This window comes from Palaemon carinicauda, chromosome 1 (genome assembly GCF_036898095.1).
Source record: "Palaemon carinicauda isolate YSFRI2023 chromosome 1, ASM3689809v2, whole genome shotgun sequence".
NCBI lineage: Eukaryota > Metazoa > Arthropoda > Malacostraca > Decapoda > Palaemonidae > Palaemon > Palaemon carinicauda.
Window position 1 is genome coordinate 159596888 of NC_090725.1, and position 27520 is coordinate 159624407.

Sequence of the window (27520 nt, forward strand, 5' to 3'; positions counted from 1 at the left end):
CTCTGTGGCGGAAAACCGCTGCCAACATACTTCTGTAACCCTTGATCGTAGGAGCTGAAAGGGATCTTACTTTCCTTAGATATAACAGGAAGTCAGCAATCTGGGTTACAGTGGTACTGGTTGAGGAAACTGCATTGGTCTTGTACCAGCTACGGAAGACTTCCCCTTGAGACTGATAGATTCTGAGAGTGGATGTTCTCCTTGCTTTGGCAATCGCTCTGGCTGCTTCCTTCGAAAAGCCCCTAGCTCTTGAGAGTCTTTCGAAAGTCTGAAGGCAGTCAGACGAAGAGCGTGGAGGATTGGGTGTACCTTCTTTACGTGAGGTAGACTTAGAAGGTTCACTCCTAGAGGAAGAGTCCTGGGAATGTCGACCAGCCATTGCAGTACCTCTAAGAACCATTCTCTCGCGGACCAGAGCGGAGCCAACCAACGTCAGCCGTCTCCCTTTGTGAGAGGAGAACTTCTGAAGTACCCTGTTGACAATCTTGAACGGCGGGAATGCATACAGGTCGAGATGGAACCAATCCAGCAGAAAAGCATCCACGTGAACTGCTGCTGGGTCTGGAATCGGAGAACAATACAACAGGAGTCTCTAGGTTATCGAGGTAGTGAACAGATCTATGGTTGGCTGACCCCACAGGGCCCAAAGTCTGTTGCAAACATTCTTGAGAAGGGTCCACTCTGTGGGGATGACCTGACCCTTCCGTCTGAGGTGATCTGCCATGACATTCATACCGCCCTGAATGAACCTCGTTACCAGTTAGCTTTCGATCTTAAGACCAGATGAGTAGGTCCCTTGCGATCTAGAACAACTTCCACGAAAGAGTCCCTCCCTGCTTGAAGATGTAAGCCAGGGCTGTGGTGTTGTCAGAGTCCACCTCCACCACTTTGTTAAGCTGGAGGGACTTGAAGTTTATCAAGGCCAGAATAACCGCCAACAACTTCTTGCAAATGATGTGAAGTGTCCTTTGCTCCTGATTCCATGTTCCCGAGCATTCTTGTCCGTCCAAAGTCGCACCCCAGCCCGTGTCTGATGCGTCCGAGAGGAGACGGCGGTCGTGTTTCTGAACAGCCAAAGGTAGACTTCCTTGAGAAGAAAGCTGTTCTTACACCACGCGAGAGAAGACCTCCTCTCTTCGGAAATAGGAACTGAGACCGTCTCTAGCGTCATGTCCTTTATCCAGTGAGCAGCTAGATGATACTGAAGGGGGGGGGGGAGGTGGAGTCTCCCTAACACGATGAACAGGGCCAGCGATGAAAGTGTCCCTGTTAGACTCATCCACTACCTGACTGAGCATCGGTTCCTTCTCAGCATGCTCTGGATGCATTCTAGGGCTTGGAAGATCCTTGGGGCCGACGGAAAAGTCCGAAAAGCTCGACTCTGAAGATCCATACCCAAGGAGACAATGGTCTGGGATGGAACGAGCTGAGACTCCTCAAAATTGACCAGGAGGTCCAGTTCCTTGGTCAGATCCATAGTCCATTTGAAAATCTCCAGACAGCGACGACTTGTGGGAGCTCTTAAAAGCCAGTCGTCTGACGGAGCCGGACACAAGATCATGATACTGCTGTACAGTCTGTGAACTGTCAATCATGGGCAAGCGAGGAAGTACAGTGACAACCCGAATCTGTCTAGACTGTCTGGGTCGTACAGACAACTCCTTATCGGGTTGCTGAGGTTGCCGCACTGCGTCACAACAAGTCACTTCTGTTGGTTGTTGAACGTCTTCCCCGTGACACATTGACTCCGTAAACAAAAAATCCTCTAACAAGGACTAAGCCTGGACTGCATGTCATGCAACACAGCTCAAGGTCTATGGGAGCAGGTGTGGTAACAGACGGGATTAGCGACTGAAGTGGAACCATTACCTTCCCTGGAAGCATGTTATGCTTAAATAAAAGTCCATAAGAGGTTATGCAGCTAAAGGCTCCCTCCAAATGACAGAGTCCTCAAGGGAATATCAGAAGGAGGGAGAAAAGAACTTTCTCATCTACAGGGACCATATCCTAGAAAAGCTAAGTTCTCTCAGTGAGGGTTCACTGGTGCAAAAGCAGCAGACTAGAAGGCAACGTTATGAAACTGCTTGACAGTCTAGTAAGTTGGCAACAACCAAAGATGTGTGACTGAGAAGCATGCGGTAAGGTATGCAGAGCATGATGTATGCAGAGTATGCTGTATGCAGAGCATGCTGTATGTAGAGCATGTTGAATGCAGAGCATGCTGAATGCAGAGCATGCTGTATGCAGAGCATGTTGTATGCAGAGCATGCTGAATGCAGAGCATGCTGTATGCAGAGCATGTTGTATGCAGAGCATGCTGTATGCAGAGCATGCTGTATGCAGAGCATGTAGTAAGCAGAGCCTGCTGTAAGGAAAGCAGAGCGTGTGCATGGGGTTTAACATTTCTCAGAAATTCCATGACCAGTGCTAGAGTGCTTTATGCATGCTTGCATGGGGTTTAATATCAACATAATATTTACCTTACATTCATAACTCATGATTCATATTTTTGCCATATTTGCGATCTTGTTAAAAATATATTGCAAGGAATACAAATATATTTTTATAAGTAATACAAATAACCTCCATTATCATATGGTTTGAAAATGGAGGTAAGGTATGCTGAACAGCAGAGTCAGAACGAGCTGGAACAACAATAGTTGTGGTTTCCTCTTCAAGACTCTGTTGAGGGAACACCTGAGGCTCAGTCTGCAAAGGCTGAATAAAAGACAAGCAGAAGGAAGGCGCATGGGTGGAGGGGGCTGACTCCTAGCATGAGTGGTTGAACCCAAGGGTTGCGCTTGCTGAGCGGTTGGCGGAAGCGGAGTAGCAAGTTCCAGTTCCTGTGGTGTGAGCGGAGCGCGATGAGGAAGAGGCTGCGCAGAACAAGGTAAATGTCTCGCAAGCTGAGGCTCATGAGGCGCAAGGCTAAGGTGTTGTGGTGCTTGCCTTGTGGAGGGTTGAGCTCGCTGCAGCGAGAGCTGAGGAGACTGACTCATGGACGGGAGAGGTTGTTGTACCTCAACCGAGTGTTGCATCACTGGTGGAGCATCAAGTGGAGGCGGAGGAAGAGAGGTATAATCCTCCTGATCCCATTGTAAAGGTTGCCTTAAGGAAGGCGGAGGCTGAACACCACTGGGAACAGCAAACTCAGCACGTGGCTCAACATCGTACGCCTGGCAGGTGGTACTGCTATCAGGCGGAGCGAGCGTGGGCGGAGGGAGTGTAGGCGGAGGCGGAGGCGCAACACTCTCAGCCCGACACTCACGCATCAAGTCCGAAAGCTGTGCTTGCATGGACTGTAGTAGAGTCCACAACATCGTACGCCTGGCAGGTGGTACTGCGATCAGGCGGAGCGAGCGTAGGCGGAGGGAGTGTAGGCGGAGGCGGAGGCGCAACACTCTCAGACCGACACTCACGCATCAAGACCGAAAGTTGTGACTGCATGGACTGCAGTAGAGTCAACTTGGGGTCGGCAGACACTAAGGTCTGCTGAGGTAAAGCCTTAACAGCAGAGATCTGTTGCGGCAGAACCTTACTCCTCTTAGGCGGAGTGCATTCAACTGATGACTGAGGAGAGTCAGAGCTAACCCAATGACTGTCATCCGGGTTGTTGAACTTTAACTTCGTACGTCTGGCATAGGTCTGGACTTTACGTTTAAGAGGTCTTGAGACCTGAGACCAGCGTTACTCTGCCTTTATTTTCTCCCCTAAATCTCTTCTGCAGACGAGCAAAATAAGGGCTCAATCGTCTGCGGGTGGGAGTGACGGTCTCGGTAAGACACGCCCACAACCACCGAGGATACTTCTGTGCGCCGATCAAGGCCTGCTGAACCCTTATGCCCTTCGACATTGCTTCTCCCCTGGTCTTGGGAGCTTGCAAGAGGTCCCGGACTGGGAGGACGACTGGCGCGCACAGAAGTACCCTCACGCACAACACTGACATACTTTGCGCTAATCACTTATCACTTTGATTTCTGTTTGCACTTATTTCACTGAACTCGAAACTTTAAGTGGTTAGTACCTGAAACACGCAATTCTATCCTTTCTCAAAAGTTAGTAATTGCGAAAACAGAATTACAATGTAACAGAAAAATCTAATGAAAGATAATTCAGTGGCTGGAAAGAGACTAAACACTAGATCACTCTAGAAACGTTTAGTTTCTTCCCCTAAAGAGACTAGGGAGAAGAGCAAAAACGATAACGACGTTACTCGTACGCCTGGCAGGCTTGAATGAAACGTTTATTCTCCTCTTTCTCCCTCCGTCTCTATCTCTCTCTCTCTCTCTCTCTCTCTTGACTTAGAACCTGAGAGAAGAGCCCAATCATATATATCGTTAAAACATATTATTGTTAAAGGAAAAAACTGAAATATTTCCCAAAATGAAAAGTTCCTTTATTAGGATCAAAACCATTAAGTTAAGAAAGAATGAACAAAACGCTAGACACGGTTACTCTTACTGCAACGTGAAACCGTGAACATTCTTTCTCTATCGTAACGATAGAGTGCAAGTTGAACGTTCTGAACGTCAACAACTGCAGAGACAAAACAAAACGTTAGTTCAACTTTGAAAACAGTACGAGACTATCAAAGAAATTCTTTCAAACTCTGTGGCGGAAATAGCATAATATGTTAACAGGTAAAACCGAAATGACGGGCTCAATGTTAATTAACTTCGGTAACAAGAAAAGACCGCCTACTATTAGGAAGGTCGAATATAAACAAATATAAAAATTAATTTTAATAAGTTTATAATAAAAGGAAGTTAATCGAAGAGGCCTATAAGAGGCGGAGAGATATAAAATAAATCTATAACTTTTGTTAAGCAAAATTAAGAAAGAGAGTCTATACTCTCTTAGACACCAACACTTCCGTCTAAGGGAAGGGTCGGCCATTGAAAGGTGAACGAGAGTTCATACTCTCTTCGTCACCATAATTAATCAAATTAATTCCAAAAGCTAACTAAGCTAATATAGAAGTTTCCAGTAAAGCGACAGCCGAAATCAAAGAGAAATACTTCACCAAAGTCGTGAAAATACTCCAAGAACATAAGCGTATCCCAGAACGTCTTGCCGGAAGCACGACAGAGGAATAATTGAGGAGGTGTCAACAAGAAGTACTTGAGTACCTGGCCACAGGTGGCGCTGGTAAATACACCCCCTTCTAGTATTGTGATAGCTGGCGTATCCCTCCATAGAATTCTGTCGGGCAACGGAGTTGACAGCTACATGATTATCGGGTAAGTTTAATATTGAAAAATATTTATTTCTATATTCATCTGATGTTCATACACATATTCACCCTCCTCCCCACTGCCTCATGTTGTCAAGAGGATAGGGATAATGTCAATTTTGAAACTAAGGTGGCAAAGAGAATGGCAAGTCAGTCACAACTTATAACTACAATACTCATTCCTTTACTAAGAGTGTGTGTTTATTTAATGGATAATAATGGGAAAAGTTTAAAATTTTAAGGGTTAAGGTTAATTGATTATGCCGAGATTCTGGAGAAGAAGCAATATGACCATCAGAGGATGTTCCAACAAATAATTAGTATATATAAATACCAAAATACCTAGCTAACCTAGAACATCACCTGCATCTACCATCGGACCTAATGCACAGAAATTTTTATATGAAACCCAGGTTTCCTTTAAATCAGGTTAGCCAAATACTGATTAGGTATGTCATAGGGCTGCTGCCAAAACCTTTCCGAAAGAGTATCCTAGCAAAATTAAGAAATGTAGCGACAATCCTAATATCAAGGAACCTAACGTTGAAGTCTTAAATCAGACCTAAATACAATTTTGATTATGCTTCAGTCACTAAAGCCTGGATAAGAAAAGACAAAGCCTTCCTGGAGAGGGGCCCTCCTAGCAACCCAACACCACAAAATAGAGTAGGGACTTTCATTTTAATACTAACTGCCTTTTTTAAATAAACCTTAAACCCTCATTGGACAAAGGACCCTATTTTCTGAATTCCTATTCACTTTACTCCATAATGAAGATGCTGGCCACCTTGCAAACTGTTATCCTCTCTTCAGATTGTATTTGATGGAAGATTCCTTTAAAGTTATATCACAACCTATAAAAAAATTGCTTTCTTTTCTTTATTGATTAATAATAAACTTTCATTTCCAGAATTTTTTTTAGTTATTTTAATTGAGGGGATAAGAGAATTACATTTCAAAAGGCAAACTTAGTCAAAATCACTATAAATGCAATCCCAGTATCAATTAACACTTGTGGTGCTTCCTTGAAATGATATAGTGTAGTGTATATTTGGTTGGATTTTCTAGTGTAACCTTGCATAGTTGGAATTTTACATTTTCCCCTTCCTTTACAAATATTTATTAGTAAATTATGAAAGTTCTTTGCATATTACAATGTATTTCCTAGTACTGAGATTACCTTGCATATTATAAATTTTGATGATTAATAGCTTAAATATTAAGAGAACATTCTATACTACAAAAAAAGATCAGCCACAAAATTCATTTCTTTTATGAAAAGGTTACTAAAGAAATTATATTTTCTTTCTAAACCTTACACAAAATAGTAATTTTACAAATATACAAAAATAATAAGTATACTTGCTACATACTCGGATCACTTTTGGATTTCCTCCAGCCTGGGATTCGATTAATTGGATCTTCTTTGAGAACTTCATTTAGATGGCCATTCTGAACTTTCTCAATCCAATTCAATGGTGTCTTAGCACCAGAGAAATTGCACTGTGGACTGTAAGCAAATAAGCAATGCCTTTTTAATCTTACAAGATCTCCTTTTTCAGTTACTTGTAAATTTCCACTAGCTCTATTTAAGAAACCATTAGCTTGAGTATCATATGGATCAACTTCAGACCCCCCTAGAATTTCCTTGAGCTTTTTAGTTCTCAAAGAATAAACTTCTGCATCAAAATGGTTGGCATAGTCTCTGATTCCTAAAACTGATGTATGGTTCTCTCGCTGGTATACAAAGACGCCTCCAGGCTGATGGGGATCACTTGGCACGGATTGTAGGACTCCTGTATCTCTACCTTTCTTCCCTTTTTTGGATGTATCATGTGTACAGTTCCAGTCAAAATTCTGCGCCACCAATCTTATAGCATCTGTGGCCCCGGAAGTAAAGATAATATCATACTCTTCTGAAGTGGTGTTGAAGTGTTCAAAGATCCTGGAACACATCAAAATTTAGTTAAGTAGTAATCTCAATATAAAATTAGAACATTTCAAAATTTAACATGTAACCTTAATATTAAATTAATATATTTAGACTTATATGAACATAATCTCAAGATGAATAGAAGAAAGACAGATGATGAGAATGGAATATGCAATGGAAGATGAAATATCATTGAATTAAAGGATCAAAAGGATAAATGAGGTGGAATCATTTGAATATGACAAATTTGTAATAATTTGTATTTCTCCCACCATACAAATATTCCACTATTTATACTGGGTTATTTTTTTCGGTGAAGCTGAACTAGCCATGATCATTTTTAGTGTGGGATAACTACCCCACCCGTTAGATAGCGGGCGGGGGCTGCACTCACACACACACATCTAGGTTGAGTAACCACTTTGCTTACTGGATTGACTTCTGGGGGACAGGGTGGTGGGCTAATGTGTATAAATAGTGGAATGTTTGTATGCTAGGAAAAACACAAATTACTACAATTTTGTTATTTGTTTCAGCACAAATACATATCTTCCACTATTTATATTATTTTATAGGTAGTAGGTTAGCCAGGGCACCAGACACCCGTTGGGATACTACCCCTAGAGTCTTATGGTTTTTGACTGGCCAGATAGTACTATATTGGATCCTTCTCTCTGGTTATGGTTCACTTTCCCTTTGCCTACAAATACACCGAATAGTCTGGCATATTCTTTATTCTCCTCTGCCCTCATGTACCTGACAACACTCATAGTTTACCAAACAATTCTTCTTTACCCAAGGGGTTAACTACTGCTCAGTGGCTACATTCCTCATGGTAAGGGTAGAAGAGACTCTCTTTAGCTATGGTAAGCAGCTCTTCTAGGAGAAGGAAACTCCAAAATCAAACCACTGTTCTCTAGTCTTATGTTGTGTTGTGCCATAGCCTCTGTACCATGGTCTTCCTCTATCTTGGGGTAGAGTTCTCTTGCTTGAGGGTACACTCGGGGACACAATTTTATCTGGTTTCTCTTCTTGTTTTGTTTAATTTTTCATATTTTATATAGGAAATATTTATTTTTATGTTGTTACTCTTCCTAAAATATTTTATTTTTCCTTGTTTTTTTTCCTCATCGGGATAACAATACAGCAGTTAGAAAACTACAGTATACAATAATACAGTAGTACTGTACAAGTATTTCTAACATATTCTGTGTATCCTTTCAGTCTATTGTTGGGACCGTATAATATGTTGAGGTGAAGTATTCCCTCAACACCCTGATAAATCCTTTGATTATCAGGACACTTATAAATCTCTGTTCAGTATTAATATTCTACAAGTGGAGGAGTTAGTGTAAATATTCACTGACTCCGGCTCAACTTACGGGAGTTATTCCACTCTGTATTTTCCCTTATAGGGAAATTAAATATTAATATTGACGTAGGTCACAGCAATTGCCTGGGAGAGGAAACAGAGATACATGTCTTTCCTATTTCCTTTCTAGCTTACTATCATAAGATATTAAATATAATAGTAAGTATTACTATTTCATAAGTATGCATTTATATCAATGATATAAATAACTCAATACTCATTTCACCTTTTCTTTCCTTACAGGAGGAGCCAATGGTGAAGTGTGCAGTCGTGTTCTGCAACCACAAGAGCAAGGACTTTTGTGGGCATACGATGTGTAGGTCTCATGCCCCCTGCTGCATCGTATCTGGATCCCTGAGGTACTGGGACCCAAAGGGTTGCTCCATCTGCTCGGCCATGATGACTGAAGGATTTGGAGATGACATCCCTGACACTACAGAGTCAAGGGATACAGCAAGAGAAACTCTTCGGAGGTGGGTAAGAGGGTTCCAGAAGAACACTCCGGGACCTTACATACCTAATGAATCCTTGAGGTGCCTTCTGTTCCCTAAGGCCCAATCCAGTGCAGTTGTGCCCCAGGAACAGGTCAGGCCTCCCTTCATCCAACTGACAGCGGACGCAGACATTAACAAGGCACTGGAAGGCATGGAGATCCTCCAAGAGCGGATGTCGGAGGTGTCTACCGACACCGAAAAGGACCTTCTACAAGAGGACCTTGAAGAAGATGTGGTTCAGCCACCTACGGAGGAAGATGGATCCGTTTCAGTGACGGCATATCAACCTGTGCCGTCAACCTCTTCAGCTCCAATTCCCCAACCGGATCTGCAGGTCGGCAAGAACGAAGCGCTCATAGAGTCGATCCAGCCGATGTTGGCAGTCCGGAACAGCAGGAGATAAAGCAAGATCTCAAAGAGACGAAGAAAGAGGTAAGGGAAGGGAAACGCTCTGGTGTTTCCAGAGGCTTTGCTAAGCCTCTTAGAGTATCTGACTTACCTCACTGCTCCGAAACCAACCCCTGGAGGTACACGAAGCACATGCCCATGATGAATGGGAAGCTATATATCTCCGAGAAATTGGGGGCCAAACCCTTTGAAGATATCCAATTATGGCCTAGCTTTTCAGCATACCAAGATTGTTACGTGAGACTGCGGGATGAACCAGCATCCCGTGAGGAGACGGTACCGTAGGAAGTCATTGTCTTCGAGCATGACAAGGCACAGGCTATCCTATCCAAGACCCTAAAAGGAGCTGGATATACCAACTCCAAAGTCTCAGCATTGAGTAAGAGGCATCTTACCTTCATTGCTCCTTCCTCCAGAGCTTTCCCCTTTTCGGTAAAAGCCCTTGCCTGTGTCATGAGAGCAGTCGATGAGGGCAAACCATGCCCAGTGCTAGACGAATGTAAACCATTATCTCTAGCCATGCCTACCTGCGAGGAGAAGTGGAACCAAGTTCATCTAACCTTCTCCGTCTCTAAGTTGGATCCGGAGATAGCAGGTCAGCAGTTCAATGAGAACCTTCCAAAGCTGCTGGAACATCTTTTGAGAAGGGAACAGGAAACCAAAGAGAGACTAGCTGCTTCTTTGTCTCATCAGAACTGCCTGGAAATGTGTGCAGCCCTTACCAACATCCCAGACATGTATATGGTCTTAGCCAAGTCTCACATGGGTACCCTTCTGAAGGACTTGTATGCCTTCGTCAGGTCCAGGAGGGCCTGTAGAAAGCATGTGTTTGCCGCAGCAACGGTCAAACTGGAACCAAGGAAGCTGATCACTTCAAGCATCTGGGCAAGGACCTCTTCCCACAAGATGTGGTTCAGGAGGTTATCGCCAAAGCCGCCACGGAGAATAGGAACCTTCTCCAAAAGTGGGGCATGTCTTCTAAGAGGAAATCATCCTCAGACGGTGGTCTCCAACCTAAGAACAGGAAGACAAAGAAAGCACGTAGACCTGCACAACCTCAGACCGTGACCATGGCCACAGTGCCTCATACTGTATACTGTAGTAGCTCAGCCGCAAACCACCTTCCAGATAGTCCCTCAGCAGCTAGTAGCTCAATCACCTGTGTTTAACCCAGGTTTTGAGAGGCACACAACTACCTTTCGACCCTACAAAGGTCGAGGCTCAAAAAGAGGTTCCTCAAGAAACCCCTCAAGAGGTAGGAGTAGGACGCAGTTACGGAAATAAGTCCTCAGGAACCTCTCAGCAATGAGAGGCTCCAGGTAGGAGGGAGACTCTTCCACTTTCGAGATCGTTGGACCTTCAATCCCTGGGCCCACAGCCTAATCACGAATGGACTCGGTTGGATATGGAACAAAATTCCACCCCCTTTTCCAGAATTCTTCCAACACTCCACCCACGTGTTGGAAGAATATACCTCAGAACTCTTGAACAAAAAGGTAATAAGAAAAGCGAGGTCCATTAAATTCCAGGGAAGACTGTTTTGTGTTCCCAAGAAGGACTTGGACAAACTCAGAGTCATTCTAGACTTGTCTCCAATCAACAAGTTCATCGAGAACAACAAGTTCCGGATGCTTACCTTACAATACATAAGGACCCTTCTACCAAAAGGGGTGTACTGTACACAGTCTCAATAGACCTGGCGGATGCTTACAGGCACCTACCAGTCAGCCGCCCCCTCTCCTCCTGCCTAGGATTCAGGTTACAGAAGATAAAGTATATCTTCACAGCCATGCCGTTTGGACTAAACATAGCCCCAAGGATATTCACAAAACTTGCGGATACAATCGTCCAACAACTACGCTTAGAAGGAATTCAGGTAGTAGCATACCTGGACGATTGGCTGGTGTGGGCAGCATCCAAGAAGACTTGTCTACAAGCAGCCGGAAAGGTGATCCAGTTCCTGGAGCACCTGGGCTTTAAGATCAACCGCAAGAAGTCTCGCCTTTCTCTAGCTCGGAAGTTTTAATGGTTAGGAATCCATTGGAACTTACAGTCACATCGTCTCTCCATTTCACCGAAGAAGAGGAGAGAGATAGCAGGACCTGTCAAGAGACTATTGAAACACAAGAGGATTTCAAGACGCCAACAGGAAAGAGTACTGGGTTCTCTCCAGTTCGCAGCAGTGACAGACCCAGTGCTAAAAGCACAGGAGTCTGGAGAAAATACGTATCAAATGCTCGAAGAGATCAACTAAGGTTGACACAGACCCAATTGCGCACGCTACTAAGGCCGTGGTCAACAGCCAAGAGCCTAGTACGAACAATTCCCTTACAACCTCCTCAACCATCAGTGGTAATACACACAGATGCCTCCCTGGAAGGATGGGGAGGCCATTCGCAACAAAGGAAAGTGCAGGGGAATTGGTCGCACCAGTTCAAAACCTTTCATATCAACATCTTGGGGGCTATGGCAGTCTTCCTAACGTTGAAGAAACTATCCCCTCGCAGATCAGTCCACATCAGACTGGTCTTGGACAACGAGGTGATAGTAAGATGTCTAAACCGACAAGGCTCGAGATCACCTCACATCAATCACGTGATGTTAGCCATCTTCTACCTGGCAAGGAAAAGAAGATGGCATTTATCAGCAGTTCACCTGCAAGGGTTCCGCAATGTGACGGCAGATGCTCTATCCAGACGAAAGCCAATAGAGACAGAATGGTCCCTAGATGCAGACTCTTTCTCATTTATCTTGGAAAAAGTCCCAGAACTGCAGATAGACCTCTTTGCAACGAGCGACAACAAGAAACTACCTCGTTATTTAGCCCCTTACATGGACCCTGGACCCTCAAGCAGAAGCGACAGACGCCATGTCTCTCGACTGGAACAGATGGAATTGAATCTATCTGTTCCCACCAACCAATCTCCTACTGAAAGTCCTCAACAAGCTAAGATCCTTCGGAGGAACAGCAGCAGTAGTGACCCCCAAATGGCCCAGAAGCAATTGGTTCCCTCTAGTTCTAGAATTGAAACAAGCAGTTTCCTCTTCCGAACCCAGTATTATCCCAACTGGTTCAGAAGTCGACTGTCTACGCTTCATCCTTGAGAACCAACAACCTATATCTCATGATTTTCTCGCCCTAGCAGCCAAGAAAAGGTTTGGGATCTCAAAAGACAAGATCGACTTCATAGAAGAATACAAGTCAAGTTCAACTAGGAGACAATATGAATCGTCTTGGAAGAAGTGGGTTTCTTTTGTGACAGCAATATCAATAGATTTCTGTCTCTCCTTCATCCACCTACACGAACAAGGCCTTGCTTCCACCACAATAACTGCGTGTAAGTCGGCTTTGACTAGACCTCTTCTTTACGCCTTTCAGATGGACCTTTCAGGTGAAATCTTCAATAAGATACCAAAAGCATGCGCTAGACTCAAACCAGCAACCCCTCCAAAGCCCATATATCATGGTCATTGGACAAAGTCTTGCACTACGCTTCGAATATGAACTATGAGGATTGCACCCTAAAGGATCTGACACAGAAAGTTATATTTCTGTTTGCTATAGCCTCAGTGGCTAGAGTTAGTGAAATAGTGGCCTTATCCAGGAATGAAGGCCATATTCAGTTCACAGAAACGGGAGAAATGAATCTTTTCCCTGATCCAACCTTTCTCGGCAAAAATGCCGACCAAAAGGTGGGGTCCTTGGAGAATCTGCCCTCTGAAGGAAGATGTCTCTCTATGCCCAGTAGAGTGTCTTAAGGTATATCTTCGAAGAACTTCAGACTTCAAGGAGGGACAGCTCTTCCGAGGCGAAACCTCAGGATCAAATTTATCCCTAAAACAACTGAGGGGGTAACTCACCTACTTTATTCGCAGAGTGGATCGTGACAGTACATTCGCAGGTCACGATCCAAGAAAAGTTGCTTCTTCGTTGAACTTCTTTCAACACATGGACTTTGATAGGCTCCATTCATATACAGGGTGGAAATCATCCAGAGTCTTCTATAAACATTATGCGAAGCAAGTGCACGAGATAAAACACTTTGTGGTGGCGGCAAGTAGTGTCATAAAACCAGTTGTCTAGTGCTGCGATGAACAGTGAACTGTCTTGGGACTCAACAGTGTATTGGGTGAATAGGTGTTAACACCCTCAAGTGTAAAACCTTCTAGTGATAATCACTATGGTGATTAATGGACTGTTCTATACAGGTGCAGAATCTAACCAATAACACCATGCCGTGTGAACATTTGTACAGTGTTGAAGCATATCCAACATCTAAGTGAAACTAAAAAAAGACGTCCCCTGATTTTATGCGATATCTTTAAAGGGATTTTGATGAACGAAAAATCTATTTCTGGGCGAGAGACCTGTGCCGCCCAGTGAAATGCTCCTTTAACACCATTTCTAAGGTATATAACTGCTATATATTACCAGAGAAAAAATTGCATAGGAATGCCAGGTAGAACCCAGCTAGCTCACCTATATAAGGTGTCGATATAATACTGGGGCGTGATAATTCACAACCAGAGGTCTCGCACTATTTAGATGTCTCCTCTTCAAAATCCCCGCCACAGCGAGGTGCCGATCAACACCACCACCACCAACCCAACCCACGCCAGTGACGTCACTCCTCATAGCACCCAAGGTTTGGGGCCCACGTTGGGAGGGAAGTCAAGGGAGGGTTCACTGGGCGGCATAGGTCTCTCGCCCAGAAATAGATTTTTTCTTCGTCAAAATCCCTTTTCTGGGCTCCGAGCTGTGCCGCCCAGTGAAATTGTACAAGAGAAATGGTCCTAAAACTTGGAACAATACCTGAGGAAGTAAAATAAAATCCAAAATAACAGGTAAGAGGATAGCAAGACATAGTTGATTAAGATTCACTATGTTCAGGAGGAATCACATTCCCTGCTGCTACTGTAGCAAATATAAGGCTTCCAGAGGTTTTAAACAGTGGCGTTTAAATACTGTTGGAGACTTCCAGCCTGTATATATAGTAAGTCCAGCGAAGCTCATAGTAATCAACTGAGGTAGCTACAGCTCATATATCATGGACGTGAGGGAGTGATGTGGGAATGATTCTAGGTAGCCCGTTAATGAAAAACAGAAACTGATGTCTGATTCCTTTCAGGATGATGGTTCTTCCATCTTCTCTAATGGATAAGGGCCCTGAGGACTGAATGGAAGATATGTTTAAGTAGGCTTTCAGAGTGTTTACTGGACATAAAGATGGGTCCCGCGGAAGTGGGACGATCTTCCAGGGGAACCGTCTGTCCTGGGGGTCCTCATTTTCGCTAAAAATCTTTTGTCAGGGGAAAGGAGTACTTCCCCTGATGAGAGAAATTCAATATGACCTGGATCTCTAGACAAGGCTGAAAGTTCTGATATTCTGGCGCCAGAAGTCAGGTTCATTAAGAACAAGGATTTCCTAAACAATGGAATATAATGACAAGTCTCGTTAAGAGTGTCTGAAGCTAATTTAAGTACGTCATTCAGAAACCAGGAAACTGAGCTAGGGTGAGTTGATGGCGCAGGTTCTCGGGATGGATGAGAAGTATGAATCTGTAAGGTCAATATTAAAACAAATTGTAAAATCTTCTTCAAGGCTGACTTAATTGTGGTAATAGTACAAGCCGCTAAGTCTGATTCAAATAAAATTCTGAAGAAGGTTACTGTCAGATTCATAGTCATCGTCTCAACCTTTGAGTCCCTTAAAAACTTGTAAGTTTCAAAACAGCCGAATCATAATGTCGAAGGGTGGATTCCCTCTTATCTGATTCTAAAAATAGCGTATTTGAGGATCAATATCTGCACCTCTTGAGCTGCAAATTTCATAAAGTCCATAAAGTTAGGGCATTCTGAATTTTGAGGAAGCTAACACACTGCGAGTTGTACTACTTGTGTTAGTATTGGATTGGGGATCTGTCGAGGTGGAGACCCAGTTCCACCAGAAGGGGAAACCCGTTGTTCTTGGGCCAGATGGGGGCTACTAGAGCAACTTGGCCTTTGAAAGTCCTGAGCTTGTCTAACACTTTTATCGACAGATTTATTGGTGGGAATAGGTAAATTCTCTCCCAAGTGTTCCAGACTAATGACATTGCGTCTGTGGCATAAGCCCGAGGATCCGGGTTGGGGGCACTCTAGTTTGTGGATGGACTCTGTTGCAAACAGATCTATCTGGAGATCCGGAACCTGAGAAAGAATCCATCTGAAGGACTTTGGGTCTAGTGACCACTCCGACTCCAGCGGAGTTGTCCTCGAAAGTGCGTCCGCCACTAGCTATCTAGAAGAAACCTGATATGTTGGTTTTTGGCTGGAGCCAGTTGCTTAAGGTCAAAAATACCGACATGGCCTCTAAGACATTGATATGAAGTTGGCGGAATATTGTCGACCATAGTCCCTGGACTTTCTTGTACTGAGAGTATCCCCCCCCAGCCTGTTAAGGAGGCATCTGTGTGAATGACCAGCTTGAGGGTGGATATTGTAAGGAAATGGATTTGCCAGATTTTGACCTTTGTCCATGGTTGAAGTCTTTTCTTCAGAATTGGTTGGAGTCGAGCCCTTTGTCTCGATATTACTCGTATGCCCTGGAGCGCCATACTCGGCTTATATCTTTCAGTCTGGCCTTCAGTAGTATATCTGTTACTGAGGCAAACTGGAGGGCACCCAGGAGTCTCTCTTGATTTCTCCTGGAAGACAATTTGTCTTTGAGAAAACGTATTGTGTTTTGCTATATCGTTCCTCTTGGCTGTTGGGAGACAGAGTGTGGGAGCATAGAACCCATTGAATCCTAGCCATTGAAACTTGTCTTCGGGACCAGACGAGATTTCTCGAAGTTGATTTGGAACCAAAACTGTTGTAAGAGATTATCACTCTGTAGTTGCTGTGAGGCAGTTTTGCCTAGTTGAAGCCTAGAAACGGACGAAAATGCCTTGCTATCGGAACATGATAGCAAACGTCTGCAAGATCCATAGAGGTGGTGACGGCCCCACAGAGAAGCAAGGTCCGCACCTGAGAGATGGTCAGCATGTGAAACTTGTCACATTGAATGTAAGAATTCAGAAGTGACAGGTCCAGGATTACTCTTCGCTATTCTGAGTCTTTCTTTGGCACACTGAACAAGCGACCCTGAAATTACAAGCGATTTACTTCCTTTATTGCCTTCTTTTGCAATAGATCGTTTTCATATAAGACTAGCTCTTCCATTGGATGTTGATGAAAACTGGTTGGTGGATGGGGCCTTTCTATCCAACTCCACCCCAGACCTTTGGAAATTATGCTGAAAGCCCAAATGTTGAACGTTCAACGGTTCGGAAAGATGTAAAGTCTTCCCCCTACCCGAGAACTCCCAATGATTTGCTGCGGATTTACCTCCTCGGCCTCCGCGGAATTCTCGGCCTCGAGAGTAGCTGTTGCGAAAGGTTCCTCTCGAGCTAGCGCCTCTGGCGCGCTGGTAACCCTGGAAAGCACCCTGAGTTTCAAAGGTGGGGTTAAGGGTTGGGGAAGTAGCATAGGAGGTAGTTGCTACTTGGGACTGAGGAACCAGCACGTATTGCTGTTGGGGTTGACCCTTCGAAGTGAAAGGTTGACTCCCTTGTGCCAATGGGATGGTCTGAACCACCTGTTGGGACTGCCGGTTTGGAAGGAATGGAAAGGTCACAGACTCTTTCTACCTCGAGATTGGTTGCTGGCCGGTTCGAACTTGCGCTTGGGGACTAAGCCCATCGAACCTTGAGGCTCTGATCCTAGCAGCTCCGCTGACGACGTTGTTGACTAAATCCTCAGGGAATAAGTCAGGGCCCCAGACTGGGGCTTTAATGAGCTTGTTAGGCTCATGCCTGATAGTGGCCTCAGACAAGACATGCCTACAGCAACGACGTCTGGCCGCAAAGAAGTCGTAGGAATCAGACAGTAAGGTTTGAAGTAATGACTTCGTCAAGACCTTAAAAGGTGGTTCTTCTTCATACATTAAAGAGGTCTTTTCTGCCATTGTAGCCGAGTTGATAGATCTACTCAGGCGCACACAGGCTTCGAACTCGAGTCATATCAGGGATTCCGGAAGCCTGGGTAGCCACTCACTGAACTGAATGGAAGCACAGTCAGCGCTTAATTTACTCGATGTGAAGGTCGCCAGGGCGTTAGTCCAGCAATCGTGATCCCCGGGAACAGGAGGGAAGTCGGATCCGTTTCCTTCAGTTGCGGTAACGGCTTGTCCTCGTTTATTGCCTGCTGAGCAAGGTCCACTATCTTAGTGACACACGGAGTAGGGGTTTACTCATCCACTACAAACATCGTGTACGAGCTCTTGTGAGGTGTTAACGTAGTGTTAACACACTCCCACTCGTTTAAGGGCCGGACCCAGGTGGACTGAGCCTGCCCCTTCGGGTAAATTTCGGTTTCTTTGGGGACCTTGTCAAACCTTACAAGTGTCTCCTCGGTAAGGCATGCGAAACCAGAGAAAGGGAACTGTAGACCCGGCGGGTAGAATTCACTAAGATAGTGGACCTTGCTCAGCAGGCAATAAACGAGGACAAGCCGTTACCGCAACTGAAGGAAATGGATCCGACCTCGGGTAGAGCCGAACGGTAGGAAACAAATAAAATAATAACTGCCCCGCGAGAGTCCCACTCAAACTAAGCGATAATTAGACTAGATGGTAATCGCAATAATTATTAATAAGATCAATATATATCAATAATATAAAAATATAAACACTTAATGCGGTAGCGAAACCAACTAGACCGCGCCCGAAGGCAGGCTTGCCAACCGAGTTCAAAACTATGATACGTAGTATATCATCAAAACATCAAAATAAAATCCAAAGCACAATGATGAGGTGTAATCGGTGAGAAAAACCTCCAAAATAAGGTTCGAAACGAAAAACAATCAGTATGGAAGACCAATTGTAATACGTTAAGAACGAGCGAAGGCGGTAGCAAGCCAGCAAGGGAGCCGCAAGCGGTCTGACAAGAGGAAAAAATAAAACCTTGAATAAAATCAAAATTAATGGCAATGCTACCCCCAAAAGCTCAAAACTCATAGATCTGGTACTTAACTTAGATGGGGAGACCAGGGAATCCGCCATCGGCACAAAGAAATGAGATATGAACGAAAAAACCGAAGAGAAAAATATACAAATGTTCATAGATGATGTGCTATAAAGGAGTGACGTCACTGGTGTGGGTTTAGGTTGGTGGTGGTGGTGTTGATCGGCACCTCGCTGTGACGGGGATTTAGAAGAGGAGATATCTAAATAGTGCGAGACCTCTGATTGTGAATTATCACGGCCCAGTATTATATCGAATCCTTATATAGGTGAGCGAGCTGGGTTCAACCTGGCATTCCTATGCAATTTTTTCTCTGGTAATATATAGCAGTTATATACCTTAGAAATGGTGCTAAAGGAGCATTTCACTGGGCGGCACAGCTGGGAGCCCAGAAAAGATATATTAAGGATACTCGCGCCAGGAGTTAGAATTCTGGAGACCTATGGTTAATTCTCTGGGAGTATCACTGTAGCAAATACCCCTTAGAAAGCTACCTAAAGGAACCTTCCATCAGGACAACATGGCTATCTCACCCAAAAATAGATTTTTCACTTTGCTCAAAATCCATTTTATATCTCTTGATTTGCATGTTAAATTTCTATACTTTGGTACCTTAACATTGTCTCCTTACTGAATATTTTTTTTTTTTTTTTTTTTTTTGCAGCATGTCCTACTCCCTGTAGGGATTAGAGATAGTAGCGAGTCTTAACGCAGCTTAACAGTTCCTAATTTGTGCATATTCTCAACCTGTGGGACAAATGTAATAATGGACTGACAAGAGGGAATCCAAAAGTGGAAAAAAAGGTGTTTATTGATTCGAAGTACATTACAGACAGTAAGTGAAACTTGGGGGGACGTGGTGAAAATATTTAAAGTTTGTGATTAGACGATGGATACGTGGTGCAAAAATTTCAAGCTTGTGATCAGATGTTTTCGAGTTTTTACTGTGGGGAATTCTTAGCATATTAGTGCAGTGGACACTTTAGTGAAAAAAAAAACCCTATGGTTGAGTAGGTAGTCGGAGATTTATGTTTAGACCCTGTTGACGACTCGCTGCATAGATCATGAACCACAATATGGTGTGGTTCTCCCTCACGCTTGAAGTTTTCTTGTATCACAAATTTGTAATTCTGTCTGGGCTATGTTGACCTTGACCGAAAAGGCTTTGTCTTGATCCTGACAGTCAAAGTTGGCTACTGCTAACTTTTGTGTTTGTATATTTAATGTAGCGGTGGTGTTAATCGGGGAGATCATAGGACCAACCAGGCAAAAGCAACATACACACTGTTGCGTTCATTAAGGTACTATAATATGTAGATTTCTGTAGCATGGATTTTAGGAAATTACAATACTGTATATGGAATCTAGCCTTCCCTTTTGAGTGTAGCACTGAGGATAATAAGCCTTTCCTTAATATATTACATAATTTTTTGTCTTTATGATGCAAAGGTGAGAATGTTAAGGCAGGTCAAAAATGTAACATTATTTCTAGGGCTGAGTACAAGAAGGGCCAATGTCAAAAAAACCATGTTTTGAAAAATACGCATTTGAAAGATTGCTTCCTATATTAAAAATCAGGCAATTATAGCAAACGAAAGCTCTTTTTTGTTTAGACTGCTTGTCATTTAAAGTGTTATTTACAGACCAAGGCATTGTATTATTGCTTTTCATTTTGAAGAAAAAAAATATATTAGACCAAGCTTTGAAAACTTTATTGACTGCAAATTGTGTAAAAAAAAATTTGCATTATTGGAAAAAAGTATTTCAAACATTTTGAAGTTAATCTATATTCTTCTAGTAGCTATTATACAATACAATATCTATAATATTCTTGCTTGGAATGAAAAAAAAGAAACATCCTAAATCAATAGCTAAAGAAAAGTAAAAAAAATTACATTGATTAATTCACAAACACAAGTAGATTAATCAAATTCACTAAACAAAAATTGATACATTTTTTAGCATGTTGAGTAACATCCTAAATCAATGGCTAAAGAAAAGTGAAAAAAAGTGATTAATTTACAAACACAAATAGATTAATCAAATTTAGGGAAAAAAATCTGATTAGTTTTTGACATGTTGAGTTCCAATAGAAAAGTAATGTTCCATAGTAATTGTGTCATCCGCCATAACACTCACATATTGGGTTCATCATCTAAATAAACATCATCTGAAGCATCTTCTGCCGCCTGCAGGCTTCTGTAAAATGTTTGCTTTCTTGCAGAAATCAAGTCCTTCAACTTTCTGGGTGGAATTTTCCTTGGTCCCTGTTCAAGCTGTGGGAGAATCCAAATGGGTGGTCTTCCTTTTTCCTTTTTTCTTAAATCTAAATGTTGCCGTGCAGGATTTCGAAAAAAGGATGTCCAGTACATAATCTGGCCAATTTCATTTTGATTGTATTCCATCTTCTTAATTTTCATTCCATTTACATGTTGTCCATTATTATATTTATGGTGATTCACCAGGGGGTAGCAGACATATACAAACTTTTAAAATTAATGAAATCTTCTGTTTGCATTTCAGTCACTTGTAACTTAATTTTTCTATGGATTGCTCTGAATGTTGTGCTCTAGTCCCGTGGCACCTCAATGTTTGTAGCTGATTTTCTATATTTTTCTATCAAAGCATGTACTGTGTCTGCTTCCATGTGTGCATGGCCAGGTTCTAAAAAAGAATGTGTTATTTTTATTCCCTTACTCCTGGAAACATGCATAAGCATGGCTGCAAATGAATATTTTGGCCACCTCAAGAGTCACTATATAGTCGAATGTCCTTAATGTCATCTGAGAGGCCATGCAACCATTTCATTACACATAAACCTATTTCTTGGCCACCTCTTTTTGCAATCGTTTCATCCCACTTCATGCAGTGTGCTTTATTTCCATCCACACTTGTTTCAAAAATGGTTAAGTTATAAACAGCAAGTTGTCTCTTGTAGTAAACTATTCCTGTCTGCAACAGTTGACCAGGAAATATTTTCTGGAGGTCAAAGGATGCAGTAACAATTCCTTTGTTTTTAAGAGCAAACTCTTTATCAGCTCTCTTTTCATTGTAAGCCATCTCTGCTAGTTCATGATGTTCTGATTTCTCTCCTTCAATGCAGTTTTTATCATCCTCACTAGCAGTCATTAGGGATGCCTTAAAAGCATCACATTTTTCACAAGTGTCCTGGGATGGGTGATGGAAGGACAGATTGAACTCTTCATTGAAGATTTTTCTCTACATTGATTCTTTTCTGGTGGTAAATTGTTTTCATGGCAATATTTTTGGTAGAATCGATACATCTGAGCTGTTGTGAGATCTGGAGTCTGCTCTAACATAATGACTTTTCCATGCCAGAAACTGGTTGATATGCTTCTTAATCATCTCTACAGATTTGGGGATATTTTCTTCTGTTTCCCATGTTTTCTTCTTCCATCTGGTGCTAAATTGCCACTTTCAGACTGTCGCATCTTCTCTGTAACAATCCTAGCTCTCGTGAGCGTAATACCAAAAGTTGATAAAAACATCTTTTGGCATACTTCCTTTTTCAGGTATTAGGTTAGAGGTTCATTCATGTTGCATCTTGACAATGTCTGATGTACTCTAACATACATTCACTGATATCACGCACATTACTACTGATTTTGATATTAAATAAATAGTAATTGCTTGCAACTACGTTAGTAACAGAAACGATTTATAAAGTTATGTATGCATATAGATTATTAAAATCGTTTGGTGCAAGAAAGGCTGAAGTTGACATTGGCCTCTCACGTGGCCCTCTATGGTTGTAGTAAATGAATATAACAGGGGCCAATCACGACATTGGCCTTTCTAGCATGAATATTTTAATTTGTTACTTGACTTTGGCTAGAATAGAGCGCTTAGTGTAGCTCCCTGAACCCACGGACAATATTAGCCCTTATAGCACTGATACAGAGGAAATTTTTTAGTTTAGTGGTGGTCTTATCTTCAATCGGCTATTTTTTGACATTGGCCCTTCTTGTACTCAGCCCTAGATTTTACAATCCCTTTGATATTAACTGGAACAACCTGTCAAATTACATTTTAATTTAGCAAAAATATTTATACTTATGTTAGTCTTTCTTTATACTTTGTACTGTACAAGTACGTAGATTAAACACTTAGAGGATTGACTGCCAAGAGGTTCTGTATGGAGATATTTATGTCTCTCCTTCTGGTTTTGTAGACCTGCATTTTCTTATTAAGATACCATAGTTATTTTTTCTTTGCCTTTAACAAAACTTTATTTTATATTTTTGTAAAACTGTCAGCGCTTCTTTCCCTAACATAATTCTGTCCCCTTCTCAGTTACCAATTTAGTTTTTTTTTTCTTTGTAATATATTTTCCTCTCCTAATGCTTGTAATGTTCAAATAACTTGAAATATAGTAAAGAAACCTCCTTCCTTGAAAGCATGCTGCCGCTATTTATATAGGACTCTATGCATGCCAGTAATAAGTCAGACGGCAATCCTCTAGAATGATATAAAGCAACTACAGTTCTAGCTGGGTCCCCTTGCCCAATATAAAATCAAGAGGTGGTGCCCAGTTCTTCCTTGATTGTTTACTTGTTGCCCTGATCTCTGGGTATTCCAAAGTTTTATCTTTTTGTGTAGTGAACGTTGGAGTGTGGTCGGCATTTGGACACTAGGCAGTCTGCGTGCTACATCTGGCCACAGTCCGCAAACCACTACATAATTTTTGGTGCCCAGTCCGGGGATACAACTACCTTTAGATATGGCATCGTCATCAAACAAGGGTCGACAGGCTAAGAAGAGCCTTAGTTGAGATGTGGAGGGCCTCATCTTCAATGTCAATGACCTTTCAACTCAGGTGAAGTCCTTGACATCTCAGGGGGCAACCCTGAAGAGCGTCGAGTCGTTGCCAACATGCCACGTTGCCACTGGGGTTACAGCCACCGTGACCACCAGTGCTCCTTCTGGTGGTCACGTTCGCAGCCTGGTCAAACATCAATGGTCTGGCCATTCCTGTAAATGGAGAGGGGCAGGTGATTGGAGGTTTTCAGCCCACTCTAGGGTTCTCACCGATAGTCCCACCTATACCAGAATTCTGGGAGTGTCCTACTTGGTGTGGACCTCTTGCCGCCTCACCTGTTCCGGCAACCAACCCTTTTAGTCTGCCAAGGACTTCAGAAAGTAGACTGAGGGACCAGTTCCTGGTTACCCCATCCGAAGCCAGTAGGCCAGAAATGGCTCCAGTAGCTACAGCTGAAGCAATTCATGCCAAGACAGGGGCTATCGTAAAATGCTGAAGCCAGGCAAAGGACACCACTGGACCAGCCATACCCAAAACATTGACATTGTCCCAGCAGTCAACCAGCAAAGATTCTGGTAGTGAGACTTCTGGGGAGAGCTCCAGCTCCTGTTCCAGTGTCAGTTCAGCCGTCGCCGTCTCCACCGATCATGTCCGTTCCCTCCAGTCAGATCACTGTCTGTCTGACCTACTCAAGGCCCTTGACTCCAGGAAGAACCCCAAGCCTGGGATCTTCTGGGTGGAAACTGGCCAGAGTTTTGCCCGATTCCTGAGGGATTTTGTGACCTACTGTGCCAGTAGGTATACCGCAGGAAGCTCTGGCCGGTGGACCGCTGAGCTAGGAAGGTTTCTGAAGGGGAAAATCAAGGAGGCCTTCAGCAATAAGGGGTCCCGAGATCTTATACCGCGACATGAAGGAACGCCTCCTCGACTGGTGCCGAGAAGCCCAAGAGAAGCGTGATGCAGGGAAGAAATCCAGTTTCAGAAGTGACACCTGTGAAGAGGGCAAACTGCTGAAGATTTATGCCATACGGTTGGCCTTCATTTACAGGTCTGCATATCCTCGGCGTAGCTTGGACTGGAGAGAGCTGAGGTGAAAGCTCCTCATTACAGTTCCAAGCAAACCTGTGAGTTGGCTAGAGCAGTCTCTGGCCACCATCAGGCCACTTGGCAGGATGTCCTACACCTGTTGAGTGTTCTCGACAAGGCATCCCATCAGCGAAGCCAAAAGGCAAGAGGACCTGGCCATCAGTCGTGTGGGACAGTCCTGGCACAGCTCGTATGCAAACAGCGTTGCCATGGCTGCACCCAACCGTTCAACTGCATCTGACCAAGTGTATCCCCGCACTCCTCCTCGACCTGTCCCCAAACCTACACCTGTGGAAGTGCGCCTGCCACCACCTCGCACTCCTGATAGTTCTCCTCAGTTCCAGAGGAGGTAATGTGGTTGGTGCAAGAAACCAGGGCACCTTGTTGACAAGTGTCACAAGACGCCTCAACCTGTGCCTATGCTGTGGTTCAGCAAACCATCATGTCACAAAGTGTGGGCAACAGGCACCACTGATGCACAGATTACCTGTCCAGAAGACAGCCACTGCCCACAGTCCTGGGAGGGAGACCACCTCCATCCAGACTCCTGCTAGGTGGAGGGCAGTACCAGTGAACGTTACACCGACCCGGTTGTCCTACACTGGTTCGACCAGCAGCAGGGAGAGCCGAAGTGGGCGCAAGTCCAGTGCTTCTTCCTGGACCGTTGAGAAGAAGATGAAGAAGAGCAAGAAACCAAAGACCAGGAAGTCATCAAGAACCGAAGAAAATCATAGAGCATTAAAACACCAGACCTTCGGTGAAGAAGATGGGGCTACATCGAAGGAGGGTGTGAGTGCAAGGAAGCTTGTTCCTAGAATTCTGGTGGCAGCCTCGGAAATATCAATTTCCAAAGTTACCCTTCAACCTGAAAAGGTCCCTGCGCATCCAATGACCCTTTCAGGATTGGCCAGTGATAACCTGTCCTCCTCACTGTGCAAAGCTTCTTCAACTGACTCCTCCCGGGGGAAAGCAGGAACTGAGGTTGTATTGAAAACAATTCGTAAGGTTGACCTGCCGCAGTTGACTCCTGTATTGCTCATGGTTGTCCCAGTTACCATGTCCGAGTTCACATTGGGAGCATTGGATGCACTCATTGACTCCGGAGCCGAGGTCAACCTCCGGTCATTGAGCATAGTGCAGGATTACCAGCGGCCGATAGTACCCGATGACATTGGTCTGAAGTGTTTAGGGGAAACAGGGCCCAAGACCTTAGGTACTGTACTGTTGACCCCTATAGTGCATGGAATGACATTCACCTCGAGAGTGTTCCATGTAGTTCCTTCAGGTGCTATGACTGAGAACGTAGTGCTTGGTTACCAGTTTTTGAGAGGAAATGGGGTGATAGTTGACAGAGACCAGAATTGGCTAAGCGTTGGCAGTACTCCCCATGAGCCTATTTGTGAGTAGTATGTCCCTATACGTGGAGCCTGTTGTCAGCAAGTGCTTTACGCACCTGAGGTCCACGCAACCAATTCTATCAGGATTGCCAGTATTGAGCCACTACTTGTTCCTGTTTCTGTAGACTTTCCTAAGGGGCTTGACACCTCTTTTAGGTGCCCTGCTTGTCCAACCAACTGTTGGCTGAGATGGATTATGATGGCAACATCATAACACACAGTTTGTCACAAAAAGCTACAGCGATCCCTAGCATCTTTGAACTGAAAGATAAAAAATCCACAGTTTTAATCAAGGGTTTATCTGAAGGAATTATCAAGATCAAGAAGGGTGATCTCTTGGGGAGGGTGTTCACCAACACAAGGGTGGATGTTCCTCTATCCTGCCTGATACCACAGGAGTGCGACCTGACTCCTGAACCGAATGTATTGGAAGAGATAGACAATCTGTCTATCTCCGACAAACCGGACTCTTCTAAGAAGGACCAATTATGTCAAATGATTCCACGTCATCTTCCGGTCATCAGTAATGGTGACCATAATGTGGGATAGTACTCAAGCATATCAATACACATCCATCTGTGTGACGAAACACCCAATTATCAGAGGGTTTGACAGTTTGCAAAACTCGTCACTGACGCCATTGAGGACAAGTGCAAGGAGTTGCATGAACTGGGTATTATTGAACCCAGCAACTCTGCTTGGTCTTCACCCATTGCTCCAGTCTGAAAAAAGGAAAATAGTATTAGATTGTTTGTAGACTACTGACTGAATAAGGTGGCTGTCTCTGATAAGTTAAGTTCCCGAACACAAACATAGCAGACTTTGTATTTGGGCTACAAAGAGTCAAATACTTTACAACCTTCGACCTGGTTTGTGGATACTACCAGTTACCATTGGCAGAGGACAGTAAAGAATTCACGGCTTTCTCTACCACCTTTGGACACTGGCAGTTTAGACATATCATTTGGACTGAAGAATGCAACTACAGTGTTCCAGAGAGAAATACAGAGTATTCTCCATGAGTTCCCAAACGCCAAGGTGGTTGTCTACATTGATGACATCTTGATCTTTGGGTCTTCATTCGAGGAACATCTAAAACTGGTAGAACGAATTTTGGCTATTTTCCAGAAGCACGGACTCAAGAAAAACTCAGGAAGTGTTCTTGGGTTCAAGCCGAGATCAAGTATCTTGGTCATCTGGTTGGCTTTCTGGTATGGGTAAACTGCCAGAATACATCCAGAAAGTGGAGGGCTTCACTAAACCTACCACTGTGTATCAGCTACGAGATTAGTGGGACTGGTAAACTTCCAACGGAAGTTCATCCTTATGTGCTCACAGATAGCCAAAGTGTTATCTGCCATGACTGGAGGACGTAAATCCCAAGGGACCAGAAAACTGAAATGGGCGGCAGAAATGAAATGTGCCTTTGTGCGCTTGAAGGAACTGATCAAGGAGGATATTATGTTGTCGTACCAACTACTCCGCTGATGCTACACCATTGGAGTTGTTTGTTGATACTTTGGGTGAGGGTGCTTGTCTGTGCCAGGATTCTTTGGAGCATCCAAAGAGCGTAGGGTGATAGGATAGGACTCAATGACCTTCCTTGACTACCATTGAGTGAGTTGGCTGCTCTGCGACGAGGAGTGAAAACCTTCAGGGCTTCCTCTATGGTCAGTTCTTCATAATTCATTCTGATCACCATCCCCTGATGTATCTTCATGACATGAAGATGGTGGACTGTCGTCTAGCACGGACACAGGAGGACCTGTCCG

At 43.7% G+C, this 27520-nt stretch overlaps 1 protein-coding gene across 1 annotated transcript in view; it reads right to left on the reverse strand.

The window, feature by feature from the left end:
- Positions 1–27520, reverse strand: part of mal (maroon-like) — a 594674-nt gene that overhangs the window by 434593 nt on the left and 132561 nt on the right. The window contains exon 3 of the mRNA XM_068386135.1: positions 6607–7178. Coding sequence (XP_068242236.1) covers positions 6607–7178 — 572 coding nt within the window. The remainder of the gene's footprint in view (positions 1–6606; positions 7179–27520) is intronic.